The 15214-nt window shown below is 41.8% G+C and overlaps 1 protein-coding gene across 1 annotated transcript in view; it reads right to left on the bottom strand.

Moving 5' to 3' along the window:
• LOC140191284 (inactive tyrosine-protein kinase 7-like) overlaps positions 1-15214 on the bottom strand; it is a 211542-nt gene that overhangs the window by 38704 nt on the left and 157624 nt on the right. The window contains exons 6-9 of the mRNA XM_072248558.1: positions 14935-15065; positions 12040-12306; positions 8654-8787; positions 7789-7924 (exon numbers count right to left, since the gene is read on the bottom strand). Coding sequence (XP_072104659.1) covers positions 7789-7924; positions 8654-8787; positions 12040-12306; positions 14935-15065 — 668 coding nt within the window. The remainder of the gene's footprint in view (positions 1-7788; positions 7925-8653; positions 8788-12039; positions 12307-14934; positions 15066-15214) is intronic.

Raw genomic sequence — 15214 nt, 5'->3', positions numbered from 1 at the left:
CTTATTTCTTCCTGTTTGTATTTGCAGAGTTTGTTGCCTTCTGCACACTGAATGAACGCCCAGGTTGGTTATAGTCTTTCATTGATTCTGTTGTGGTTATTATTCTATAGATTTATTGAGCATGCCCACAAGGAAATGAATCTTAAGGTTGTATATGGTGACATACATGTACTTTGAAATTTTTACTCTGGGGTAAAATATTCAGACTGCCTGCCTTATCTCTGCCTCTCAATTATTATAAACTTCCATCAAGTCTCCTCTCAGTCTCCAACACTCCAAAGAATATCCCAATTTGTCCAGCCTCTCCTTATAGCTACTACTCTAATCCAACCAACACACTAATCAACCTCTTCTGCACCCTCTCCAAAGATGCAGCAACCAGAACGGCACATAAAACTACCAATGTGGTCAACCCAAAGTTTCATACAGCAGCAACATGACTTGCTAACTTTTACCCTCAACACCCCACCAATTAAAGGAAGCATGCTGTTCAACTCTTTTCCAGCTCACCTATTCGTGCTGCCCCTTTCAGAGAAATATGAATATGCACCCCAATAAACCTCTGTACATCAATACTTCTAAGGGTCCTGCCATTAACAATATGCTTTCCCCTTCCACCAAACTGTAATACATCGTACTTGTACACTGCAGATTGAATTCCACCCGCCATTTCGCTACCAATATCTCTAATTGATCTACATCCTTTGGCAACATTCCTCACTACCCATAACTCCCATCAATTTTTGCTTCACCTCCAACTTAATCAGCTCAGCTACTGTACATACAAACAGAGGTCTCACCACTGATCTCTGAGAAATCACTGATCACAGACGTCCAGTCTGAAGAACATACTTCCAACATTTTCTATGGCCAAACCAACTACGAATCTAAACCACAAAGTCACCATGCATGCCACGTGCCTTATTTTTCTGGATCAGCCTACCTCAAGGGATCGTGTCAAATGCCTTGCTATAGTTCATCTACATAATATCCACTGCCCTAACCTGATCAATTATCTTTGTTCACCTCCTCAACAAACTCAACCATTCAAAAGACACAACCATGCTGACCATCCCTAATGACCCTATGCGCTTACAAATGTGAATACATCCTATCCCTTCAAAAACCTTTCCAATAATTTCGTCACCACTGACAAGGCTCACCAGCCTATAATTTTCTGGATTATCCCAATAGCCCTTCTTAAACAAAAGGAACAACACTGGCTACCCCCCAGTCCTTCATGACTTCACTTATGGATGGAGGGAAAACCAAGATCTCTGTCAAGGCTCCAGCAATCTCCTCTCTTGTCCCTGTCAATAGCCTGAAACAAATCCCATCGTGCCCAAGAAACTTATTCAACAGTCCCAACACCACCACCTTCTTGAAAACATCATGTGCTAGAATTTTAGAAAACCCCTCACACTGAACTCACTATCGGCCATGTTCTCTTCCTTCTACCGTCTGCATGAGATGATGGAACTTTTGAGAGACTTTGAGACTTTTTTTTTTACCATGGCCATGGTCTGTTCTTTATCAAATTATGGTATTGCTTCGCACTTTGTAACTATATGTTATAATTATGTGGTTATGTCAGTTTTTCCAGTCAGTTTGTCTTGTGTTTCTGTGATATCATTCTGGAGGAACATTGTATGATTTCTTAATGCATGCATTACTAAATGACAATAAAAGAGGACTGCATGTCCTCAATCTAAATCTCCTCCCTGACCAAGGTTTACCTTAAGGTTGTGTGGTTAGCTCCTTGATCCACTCTCTTACAATAAGGCCATAAGACATAGGAGCAAAATTAGGCTATTCAGCCCATTGAATCCACTCCACTATTTCATCATGGCTAACTCCAGATCCCACTGAACCCCATACACCTACCTTCTCACCATATCCCTTAATGCCCTGACCAATCAGGAATCTATCAACTTCCACTTTAAATATACCCACGGACTTGGCCTCCAACACAGCCTGTGGCAGAGCATTCCATATATGCACCATTCTTTGGTTAAAAAATTCCTCCTTGCTTTTGTTCTAAAAGGTCGCCCCTCAATGTTGAGGCTGTGCCCTCTAGCTCTGGATGTCCCCACCAGAGGAGACATCCTCTCCACATCCACCTTATCTAGTGCTTCCAAAATTCAGTAGGTTTCAATGAGATCCTCATGCATTCTTCAAAATTCCAGTGAGTACAGGTCCAAAGCTGCCAAACGCTCCTCATATGTTAACCTTTTCATTCCCAAAATCATCCTTATGAGCCTCCTCTGGGATCTCTCCAATGACAACAGATCCATCTGCCACTTTTTTGCCCATTCTTCCAATTTGTCTAAGTTCTGATGCAATCACATTGCTTCCTCAGCACAACCTACCCCTCCACCAATCTTCAAATCACCTGCAAACTTTGCCACAAAGTCATCAATTCCACTATATAAATCACTGACAAACAATGTGAAAATGCTAACCCCTAAGGAACATCACTAGTCCCTAGCAGCCAACCAGAAAGGCCCCTTTTTATTCCCACTCACTACCTACTGCCTTTCAGCCATTCCTCTATCTATGCCAGTCTATTTGCTGTAACACCATAGGATTTTATTTTTTATTTCATTTTTACTATAGCAAGATAGGACACCTGGTTGAGTGGTGCTGCAGAAATAACTTCTCATCCAGTGTCAGCAAATCTAGAGCTGATTGCTGACTGCAGGAAGGGGAAGGACAGTGGACATGAACAAACCTACATTAGGGGAATCTGCAGTGGAGAGAGTGAGAAATTTTAAAATCCTGGATGACCTGTTCTAAATCCAACATGCATTTGCAATCATAAGGAAATTGCATCAGCATCTTTACTTCCTCAGGAAAGTAAGGAGGTTCTGGGCCAGCTGGTGGCGCAATGACATCAGCACCGGACTCTGGAGCGGAGGTTCCTGGGTTTGAAACCAGTTGGGTCCGCTCCCGAGTACGCTTTCCATCCGTGCCGGGTTGAGTGTCGAGATTGCAACTCAACCTCGTAAAATAAAGGGAAAAATACTGCGAAAATGTCTGTGTGAGGAGTAGCGCACCACACAGTCTCTCTCTCACTCCGCGCCTTGTAAAAGCCATGAAAAAGACATCATCACAGACGCACGTGCATGCACGCACACGTACAGTCTCACATGCACGCAGGCACACGCCAAAAAAAAGGAAAGTAAGGAGGTTCAGATGGTCAGTAAACACCATCTTTTAGACCACATCATCTTTTCGCCGCTACCATTGTGTTGGAAGTACAGACATCTGAAGCCCCACATAAACCGGTTTCTTTAAAAAAAACTCCCTCCCTCCCTTCAAGCATTCATTTCTTGAACCAATTAACAAAACTCTACTCAGTATAGTTTAGCAACACTGTAACCACTGACCACCTTGCACTGAATTGGATTCTATTGTTCTAAATGTTTTCTTATAAAAAATTGAGTATAACTTATGATTAATTTGTTTTTCTTGTGAATGCTGCTTACATGATATGTGTCTGTGATACTGCAGCGAGGATTTAATTGCACTTGTACACACATGTACTTTGAGATTCATATTGCATGTATTCTTATATTCTGATTACTTTTTTTTGCTGCTTTTGAGCTGTTTGATCAGAACGACTGATGCGGACTGGGGCACATCAGCGAAGAATAGCCCTACGGCCTGCAGTGGACCAGTGGCGCGGTACTGAACCAAACTAAATACTACTGGACTTCTGGTTTGATGTTTGATATTCTATGTGTTGTTCACTTATTTTTTTTGCTATTTGTGCAATTTGTTCTTTTTCATGCGTTGGGTGTTTGATGTTTTCTTGAACAGGTTCCATGGTGCTTATTTCGTATACATACTTTGATAATAAATATACTTTAACAAAGGAGGAAAAAAAAGCTGCAAATGAGCAGTACCATATGTCTATCATTTGAGTTTCCTATTCAGGTGTCCCGAAATTGGGTACATTGACTACAGCTCTGCCTTTAATACCATCATTCCAAATAAACTGATTCCTAAGCTCCGGAACCTGGGCCTTAGCACTCAGATCTGCAGCTGGATCTTCAACTTCCTCACAGACAGGACCCAGGCTGTAAAAGTAGGGGACAAGCTCTCCTCTACTATCACTCTGAGCACCGGTGCCCCACAAGGCTGTGTACTCAGCCCCCTGCTGTACTCACTGTACACCCATGATTGTGTAGCCAGGTTTTCAACAAACTCAATATGTAAATTTGCTGATGACACCACAATTGTAGGTCGTATCTCGGGTAAAAATGAGTTTGAGTACAGAGAGGAAATTAAGAACCTGGTGGCATGGTGTGAAGACAATAATCTATCCCTCAATGTCAGCAAGACGAAGGAATTGGTTGTTGACCATAGAAACCATAGAAACTACAGCACAGAAACAGGCCTTTTGGCCATTCTTGGCTGTGCCGAACCATTTTCTGCCTAGTCCCACTGACCTGCACACGGACCATATCCCTCCATACACCTCCCATCCATGTATCTGTCCAATTTATTCTTAAATGTTAAAAAAGAACCCGCATTTACCACCTCATCTGGCAGCTCATTCCATACTCCCACCACTCTCTGTGTGAAGAAGCCCCCCCTAATATTCCCTTTAAACTTTTCCCCCCTCACCCTTAACCCATGTCCTCTGGTTTTTTTTCTCCCCTTGCCTCAGTGGAAAAAGCCTGCTTGCATTCACTCTATCTATACCCATCATAATTTTATATACCTCTATCAAATCTCCCCTCATTCTTCTACGCTCCAGGGAATAAAGTCCTAACCTATTCAACCTTTCTCTGTAACTGAGTTTCTCAAGTTCTGGCAACATCCTTGTAAACCTTCTCTGTGCTCTTTATATCCTTCCTGTAATTTGGTGACCAAAACTGAACACAATACTCCAGATTCGGCCTCACCAATGCCTTATACAACCTCATCATAACATTCCAGCTCTTATACTCAATACTTTGATTAATAAAGGCCAATGTACCAAAAGCTCTCTTTACGACCCTATCTACCCGTGACGCCACTTTTAGGGAATTTTGTATCTGTATTCCCAGATCCCTCTGTTCTACTGCACTCCTCAGTGCCTTACCATTAACCCTGTATGTTCTACCTTGGTTTGTCCTTCCAACGTGCAATACCTCACACTTGTCTGTATTAAACTCCAGCTGCCATTTTTCAGCCCATTTTTCTAGCTGGTCCAAGTCCCTCTGCAGGCTCTGAAAACCTTCCTCACTGTCTACTACACCTCCAATCTTTGTATCATCAGCAAACTTGCTGATCCAATTTACCACATTATCATCCAGATCATTGATATAGATGACAAATAACAATGGACCCAGCACTGATCCCTGTGGCACACCACTAGTCACGGGCCTCCACTCGGAGAAGCAATTCTCTACTACCACTCTTTGGCTTTTTCCATTGAGCCAATGTCTAATCCAATTTACCACCTCTCCATGTATACCTAGCGACTGAATTTTCCTAACTAACCTCCCATGCGGGACCTTGTCAAAGGCCTTACTGAAGTCCATGTAGACAATATCGACTGCCTTCCCTTCATCCACTTTCCTGGTAACCTCCTTGAAAAACTCCAATAGATTGGTCAAACATGACCTACCACGCACAAAGCCATGTTGACTCTCCCTAATAAGTCCCTGTCTATCCAAATGCTTGTAGATTCTGTCTCTTAGTACTCCCTCCAATAACTTACCTACTACCGACGTTAAACTTACTGGCCTATAATTTCCCGGATTACTTTTCGATCCTTTTTTAAACAACGGAACAACATGAGCCATTCTCCAATCCTCCGGAACCTCAACTGTAGACAGCGACATTTTAAATATTTCTGCCAGGGCCTCTGCAATTTCAACACTAGTCTCCTTCAAGGTCCGAGGGAACACCCTGTCAGGTCCCGGGGATTTATCCACTTTAATTTTCCTCAAGACAGCAAGGACCTCCTCCTTTTCGATCTGTACAGTTTCCATGATCTCACTACTTGTTTCCCTTAATTCCATAGACTTCATGCCAGTTTCCTTAGTAAGTACAGACGCAAAAAAACTATTTAAGATCTCCCCCATTTCCTTTGGTTCCGCACATAGCCGACCACTCTGATCTTCAAGAGGACCAATTTTATCCCTTACAATCCTTTTGCTCTTAATATACCTGTAAAAGCTCTTTGGATTATCCTTCACTTTGACTGCCAAGGCAACCTCATGTCTGCTTTTAGCCCTCCTGATTTCTTTCTTAAGTATTTTCTTGCACTTCTTATACTCCTCAAGCACCTTATTTACTCCCTGCTTCCTATACATGTCATACAACTCCCTCTTCTTCTTTATCAGAGTTGCAATATCCCTTGAGAACCAAGGTTCCTTATTCCTATTCAATTTGCCTTTAATCCTGACAGGAACATACAAATTCCGCACTCTCAAAATTTCTCCTTTGAAGGCTTCCCACCTACCGATCACATCCTTGCCAGAGAACAACCTGTCCCAATCCATGCTTTTTAGGTGCTTTCTCATTTCTTCAAATTTGGCCTTCTTCCAGTTAAGAATCTCAACCCTAGGACCAGATCTATCCTTGTCCATGATCAAGTTGAAACTAATGGTGTTATGATCACTGGAACCAAAGTGCTCCCCTACACAGACTTCTGTCACTTGTCCTAACTCATTTCCTAACAGGAGATCCAATATTGCATCCCTTCTAGCTGGTCCCTCTATATATTTAGAAAACTTTCCTGAACACATTTTACAAACTCTAAACTATCCAGACCCCTAACAGTATGGGAGTCCCAATCAATATATGGAAAATTAAAATCCCCTACCACCACAACTTTATGTTTCCTGCAGTTGCCTGCTATCTCTCTGCAGATTTGCTCTTCCAATTCTTGTTGACTATTGGGTGGTCTGTAATACAATTCCACTAATGTGGCCATACCTTTCCTGTTTCTCAGCTCCAGAAGGGACTTCAGAAGGAGTAGCGGATCGCACAACCCCATTTACATCAGTGGTGCACAAGTGGAACAGGTCAAAAGCTTTAAGTTCCTTGGGGTCAATATCACAAATGACCTGACTCGGTCCAACCAAGCAGAGTCCACTGCCAAGAAGGCCCATCAGCACCTTTACTTCCTGAGAAGGCTAAAGAAATTTGGCCTGTCCCCTAAAACCCTCACTAATTTTTATAGATGCACCGTAGAAAGCATTCTTCTAGGGTGCATCACAACCTGGTATGGAAGTTGTCCTGTCCAAGACCGGAAGAAGCTGCAGAAGATCGTGAACACGGCCCAGCACATCACATAAACCAATCTTCCATCCTTGGACTCACTTTACACCGCACGCTGTTGGAGCAGTGCTGCCAGGGTAATCAAGGACACGACCCACCCAGCCAACAGACCTTTAACCCTCTTCCCTCCGGGGGAAGGCTCAGGAGCTTGAAGACTCGTATGGCCAGATTTGGGAACAGCTTCTTTCCAACTGTGATAAGATTGCTGAACGGATCCTGACCCGGATCTGGGCCGTACCTCCAAATATCCAGACCTGCCTCTCTGTTTTTTTGCACTACCTTACTTTCCCTTTTCTATTTTCTATTTATGATTTATAATTTAAATTTTTAATATTTATTATCGATTTGTACTCCAGGGAGCGCGAAGTGCAGAATCAAATGTCACTGTGATGATTGTATGCTCTAGTATCAATTGTTTGGCGTCAATAAAGTATTACTTCATCCCAGACAAGTTGGCAGATTTCAAAATTATAAGTAAAATTATTACAGATAGCCTCTTGCTCTTACCGAGGACTTGGACACGAGCATATCCCTCAATGTACCCTGCTGGGGTGCTGCTCTGGCATTTATACAAAGTTCCATCATACACCTCCACATTATTAATGCGCAGAGTTCCATTGGCCAGCTGCTCAAACCGGCTGTCCTGTAATTTAACAAAAATCAGGAGCTAATGAAATTCATAGCCTTACAAAAACAGCAGTTTGCAACAGTTGTCAAGAGGGAGAGGGTGCAGGGAGAGGGAAGCAGGGAGCAAGGAGCAATACAAACTTGCATTGATCACTCAAAATCTGTACAATTTGACTAATCTCTAATGAAGATAACATGTGACATGGAAATAGTTAACTGGAGTAAGATGCTCACAAATTTTATTTCTATTGCTCAGAATTCAATAGTTCTAACACATGGAATAATTCAGCAACATTCTCCTTATGAGCAACCCGTACCTGGTTATAAAGGCATCCGTTAGTCTTGCGAGACCATGGATCTGCGCCTGGAAAGTGTTCACTCTCCAGGGCGCAGGCAAGGTTGTATGGAAGACCAGCAGTTGCCCATGCTGCAAGTCTCCCCTCTCCATGACACCAATGTTGTCCAAGGGAAGGGCATTAGGACCCATACAGCTTGGCACCATTGTCGTTGCACAGCAATGTGTGATTAAGTGCCTTGCTCAAGGACACAACATGTTGCCTCGGCTGGATCTAGCCCTTCGAGTAAAATCTACAATCTATGTGCAGCTGTCAGTACATAGAGCTGTATCTCAACAACATGACTTCTTTCCGAGGAAGCAAAAATAAATATTTAGTAATTCCTTCTTTGTCAACACGAGCTAAACATAAACTACACACATGCCTCTGAAGATGGGTGACATACTTACACCAGAAATGTCCACATTGTTCCGGAACCAGGTTACGATGGGAGCTGGGGTAGCTCGGGTGCTACAGGGCAAAAATCCTGGCATCCCTTCATCTAGCTGGCAGTCAGATGGTTTGACCACCCACTCTGGGATTGCTATGTATGGAAAGAAAGATTCACAAGAGGAAATTTGACAAACTCAACATTCCAATTCCATTATACTTCAAGGAAAGAATCAGGACTTTAGTTCAGTTACAGAGTAAGGCACTATTGGCAACAAGATGTTAAGTGAAATCGCACTCCCTAGATGATTGAGAATTACTATTATGAGGTGTGGCACAGAGGGGCTCTAAACATGATGATTTCCCTTTTCTGAGAGTTGCTGGAAAGAAGTGAGGAAAAGCAGTGCTTGTGTATTTTTAAGCTCCAATACTGACATACATAAATTGAGGTCAAAGCACACAAAGGAACTGGAGTAGATTCTATGGAGGGAAGTGGACAATTGGGGTTTCAGTTTGAGATCCCTCACTAATACTGATGAAAGGCCTTGACCCAAAATGTCAGCCATCCTTTTTCCCTTCAGCACCTGCAGTCTCTTGCACCTCCATAAACTGGGACTGGCTAGGTGAGCTGTAATGACCCACTCAGAACAGTATGCTTTCATTCACTCTCCAGACTATACAAAATCATGAACTACACTCAGAACAAACGAGGGAAGGGCAGCAAGGGATGAAAAGAAAGTTCAAGGAGAAAGGCTTAAAGAATTGGATGTGTAGGGCAGGTGAGTGGGGAGGAAAACACGCAAAATGACTATGGTCAATATTTTGAGTGCCAGACTCCACTGCACCGGTGAACTCATGATACCTGCGATTCATTGAACTCACCACTGATCAATCAGCTCATAACTTTTATTGTTCCTTAGATGCAAGATGACAGCGCAGATGTGGCAAGATTTCTGGGATTTGATTGAAAAGGGTTTGGTCAGGCCCTAATGTCAACTGTTCAACCCCATCCATAGATACTGCCTGACCTGCGGAATTTCTCCAGCACTTTGTATGTGTCGCTCTGGATTTCCAGCAACTGCAGAATCTCTTGTACTTATTCTTAAAAGGATGCCTGCTTCTAATGAGGATTAAGCACCTGTTGTGATAATGACATTTAATACATTGATGATGAGATAGACAGTGAAATAGCATTTTTGCAGAGCTAACACTGGAGCTGCACAACTCAGACACATTTGCACATGTATGTCTTTTACCTGAGGATGCCGGACAATGTGCACATAAACTCAGTGGCCACTTTATTAGGTACTCTGGTATACCTGCTTGATAATGCAAATGTCTGATCAGCCAATCATGTGGCAGCAACTCAATACATAAAAGTATACAGACATGGTCATGTAGTTCAGTTGCTGTTCAAATCAAACAGAATGGGGAAGAATTTGATCTAAGTGACTTTGACTGTAGAATGATCGTTGGTGCCAGACTGGGTGGTTTGAGTATCTCAGAACTGTTAAGCTCCTAGGATTTGCATGCACAACAGTCTCTAAAGTTTACAGAGAATGGTGTGAAAAACAAAAAAGAACATGTGTGGCAACTCTGTGGGCAAAAATGCCTCGTTAATTATAGAGGTCAGAGCAGAATGGCCTGTGTCAAGCCAGGAAAGCAACAGTAACTCAAATGACCACACATTACAACAGTGGTGCGTGGAAGAATATCTCTGAAAGCATAACATGTTGATGGGCTATATGGAAAAAATTTTTGAGTGTTCCCAGACCCAACAAATAACCTACCAAATCATACCAAATAACACATAAAACCTAAAATAACACTAACATATAGTAAAAGCAGGAATGATATGATAAATACACAGCCTATATAAAGTAGAAATAATGTATGTACAGTGTAGTCGGGAAGATTAAGCCAAAACCAATTTGTGAGGAAAAAAATCGGCACGTATGCGCATGCGCACGTCATGCATGTGCACATAGGTGCCTGCGCAAGGCTTCATGGTCATGGCAGTCTTCCTCAGGGTGAACACAAGTGTTCCATATTTGACTGCTACTTTTGTCCCTTATTTGGGAGTGAGAAAGTTGGCAACCCTAACTGTAAAAGACATGTTGAGGTGAGTTTAACCTTACTTGAATAACCGCACCCCCACCCCACTGGTCGGCCGGTCCGCAAGAATATTGTCAATATTAAACCGGTCCGCGGTGCAAAAAAGGTTGGGGACCCCTGCATTATGGAATATGTCACTCGTCACATTGATACTTTACCAGACAATTTAACATATCATCTACAATCATTTTCAGAACAAAATGATAGCATACTTTCAATTCAGTGCGATTAATGCCTTATGCCAATAGCTATTTGTAACAAGATGACTCCAGCTTTTATTTGCCCATTGGCAATAAAGAGAATATGAAATGATTGAGGGGACTTTGCAAGCAGTAATCAATAGGCCAGATTCATCTTTCTTTGCCAAGTCTGTTGTGAGTTGTCCAACCATGGCCCTGCATGCATAACAAGGTACCAAGTATTTTAAAATTTAAGTGAGCACTCTGATAAAATGGCCTTTGTTGAAACTCTGCCATTATATCTGGGCCCAATTCTGCCCTTGTCCAAATTTCAGTTTTCACTCATGCATTTCGTTCAGGAGGCAGAGGAGAGTAATTATAGAAATCAGTTTAATTTGTTACTGTTGCAAGTGTCAGGTTTGATGCAGATGAAGGCATTAACATTGACAGAGCTAAATCGCTGGCTTAACGCTATTGGAAGATACAGAACCTAAGGTGCATAATACAGCTTCCTTCAACACTGCTCTGAAAATGATCAGTTATTTTATCCATTAATAATCAAACCTTCTTATTCTGATTAAAATAGCTGCTATCCATTTCTGAATGAGGGTACAATGCTAAGGTACATTTGAACAGACAAAGCACAAGCTCTTTAACTCAAAAAAAAAATTCAGCCTTTATTTATTGTTGGGGGGTGGGGGGCATTAATCCCAGAGAACTGTGCAAGGAACAGCCTATTCTGCAACATGTAATCACACATACGATTGGTGAATTCTCAGATACTGGACAGGTAAATGCCCAAAGGAACTGGTGAAAGATTTGAATCTGTTGTATCTAATGTATCTGTTGCCACCTAATTCATGATAAAGAACTCGAGTGAAAATATTTCCTTCTTCCATCCTTCTGTCCAACCATTCTTTCCCCACCAAGCAACAACTCCCACCCTCTTGAAACAAATTTGGCTATTGATCCCAATGCTATTTATGGAATCTCAATGTGTGTATACTGGCTGCCTTTACCTGCATTCTAATGTTAACTGAACCTTAACAGTAATTCATTGCTGTGAAATATTTACTCAGGATATAACTAAAACAAAACTAAGTATCCCTTACTTGCTACAGTGACATTCAGCTCACTGTTCTTCTCTCCAGCTTTGTTTCTTGCACGACAGGTGTAAATTCCTGAATCTTGCTCTGTTGTCTGATTGAAAACCAGCTTATTCCCAGTCTGATAGACACGGCCTTCAGCTGGAACTTGCACACTGCCCTTATACCACGACACCACAGGCAGAGGTAGTCCTCTTGGAGGTGAACATTCAATGTCTTTTGTGGTATTTGCAATCAAAATTTTTGGAATGAATGGCAGCATATCATGGATTTCTAAGATGCAAACACAAAATAAAGTGGTTACAATGCAGCTCATTTTTTAAAAAACTTATTTACAAACCTACATTTTCCTGCATCATTTTGGTACGTTAATGCTCATAACAACTGTTTGACCAAGCAGTTTTGAGAAAAGCTTTCAGTTATTCAGGAATGGCACAGACACAGAGGCACAGCTATTTGAGCCACTGCTTCACATCTTCAGATAGCCATGTTCATTTCTGACTAAGAGTATCATCTGCGTGAGGTCTGCACATTTCCTGGTCACAACAATGTTTCCTTAGGGTGAGTGCTTCAGTTTCCTTTTACATCTACATGACACGGGAGCTTTTTGGTTTGTTGGCCACTAAATTGTCCACTGTGAGTAGACAGAAATAGGATCGATTTGAGACTGTAGGCAAGAATAAACTAGGATGAGTGCAAGATTAGGGAGTGGTTGATGGCCAATATGAATTCAGTGAGCCAAAGGACCCATTTCTGTGCTGTACAGATCAATGACTATAAATTCATACTTCAAAGGGCATCATTCTGGCCCTGGTGTTAAAAATTATAATCTGCTCTCAAAAGAAACACAAATATTTTAAGCATTTAATTTTTAAAATTTATAATGACGAAAATGCCGTACTTTTTAAATTTACCACATCAAAAGTAGAATTACTCCAATTTAATATTCTCCAATGGCAAACAAGTGGGGCCTGGCAGATTTTTAAATCTTCACGAGCCTCAAGTAAAGCCCAGATGACTGAAGAGAAGCAAATGTGCTACTTGAATTCAACGGCAGCAGGGATGTGATAGATTATGACAGGCCAGTGAGCCTCACACCAATGGTGGGACAATTATTAAATGACAGGATTAATCTGCACTGAGAAAGTCTTGGATTAATTAAAGAGTAAGCATGGCTTTGCTAGGAGAAGACGTTGCCTGACCAATTTAACTAAATCTTTTCCAAAGAGATAACGAAGTGTATCAATGAGAGAAGTGCAATTGATGTAGGCTTCATGGACTTCAAGATTTATGACAGAATGTGACAGTCTCAGACCAAAATACTAACTCTGTTTCTCTTTCCACAGACACCCTCTGACTAGCTGTTCTCCCAGCACTTAGCTGTTGTTATGGAGACTGGTTTAACAGGTTGGAACCAAAGCGAAATGTGAAAATTAAATTCTTAAATTGCTGGTTATGGAAGGCAGAATGATGGAAGCCCATGACTAGGAATCAGGGCTGTGATCCTTAATGTTCAGTACATACAGTAATTTTTATTGAGTATTGGAGATATAATTAAGTTTATAGATGACACAAAAATTGGTGTGGTCTGTTCATAATGAGGAGTATAGGATACAAGATGACATTGATGAGCTGGTAAAAATGGGCAGAATGGTGGCAGATTGTATTAAATACTGCTAAGACTGACATAATTAACTTTGAGCAGATTGAAAAAGCAAGGAATACACAACCAATGAAAGGCTCCAGAGAAAATTAAGAAAGCAGAAGTACCATCGGGTATAAACCCACAGCATTAGTTGGGGCCTTGCATACAAGAGTAGGAAAGTTGTGGTACAACTTTATAAGCCACAGCTGGAATAGAAACAGCGTATGGGAGATGAGCACAGCAACAGTTGAGATGGTAGAAGCAAGCAAGCATAGGAAAAGCTTTCACCAACCTGCTCAAGTCTGCTTAGCTGAACCCTTGGCGATGCATCCTTGGATGGAGAGAAGGCCTATAGAATTGCCCCTTTCTTACCCACCAGAAGATGCCTGAAACCCTGCATCAGCTGGCAAATCCATCCAGAGAGTCCACTAAATACTTGCATGTAAAGCACGACCATAAATCAGGTGCTCATAATTCAGGGAGGCATGTATCACAAAGATGTAACTATACTGGAAAGGGGGCAGGAGAGATTCACCAGGACTTTGCCATGAGTGGAGCATTTCAATTATGTAACAAGATTGGATAGGCTAGTTTTCCTTTTCTTAGTGTTGGAGGTCAAAGAGAACTTGACAGAGATGTACCTAATTATGAAGGGCAAAGACTGCAGGAACCCTGGTCACACATCCCAGGCAACTAAAGCCAAAGGGCATAGATTATGGTGAGGGAAGGAGGCTTAAAGGGGATTTGAGGGAAAACTTTTAGTGGCTGGATTCCGAAACACAATGTCCCAGGAGGTGCTGGAGGCAGAAAGTCTCAATATTTAAGAGGTACCTACACAAGTGCTCGAAATAACATGAGAGAGACATGCCGTTCAGAAACATCATCTTGGTATTTCTAAGAACAGATGTACATGTTGTTTCAGGACTTTATCACCTGTAAGCATGATGGAAGGATTAAAGTAAGGGTCATTCATGAGCTCAGAAATACTTCAGCTGCTAGCCTGATAAAGATCAGAGGTAGTAATAAGGCCATGAAAGATAACTTTCTTCACTGGAAAAATAACTTCAAGTCATTTCATCTTCAGAAAAGCTGTTGGTTGTACAATGTATGCTTACCTGTGGTGCAAAATTGGTTACTACTTCATTCCAAAGTGCAATAACCCTTCTCCCTTGCAGAGATTAATTTATCGTATCACTGTCTTAAACCGACTTCACGACAAACGAGATTGCAGTACTGGAATTATTCATTATTCATACCTGCCATGCGTAGAGCAGCTTCCGTCACAGTGGGTTTCCCTCTTGGGCCCCGACCAATACACTTGTACACACCAAAACTGCGAGGTTTCACATTGGTAAGCAGCAGAGATCCATTAGCAAATACCAGAGTCCTGAGGAAAGTAAATTTTAAGTTGTTACAAAGTAAACATTGGTTTGTACTTCTTTTCATTGCAGTTTCCAGCTCAGAATGTCCTTACCTACCCACTCAATACATCAGTAGTTCCCAAAGCTCCTCTGCATCCACACTGCCATTTAGCCT

This window comes from Mobula birostris, chromosome 2 (genome assembly GCF_030028105.1).
Source record: "Mobula birostris isolate sMobBir1 chromosome 2, sMobBir1.hap1, whole genome shotgun sequence".
Taxonomy (NCBI): Eukaryota; Metazoa; Chordata; class Chondrichthyes; order Myliobatiformes; family Myliobatidae; genus Mobula; species Mobula birostris.
Note: the sequence above shows the minus strand (reverse complement) of the source record. Positions and strands in the feature narration are given on the sequence as shown.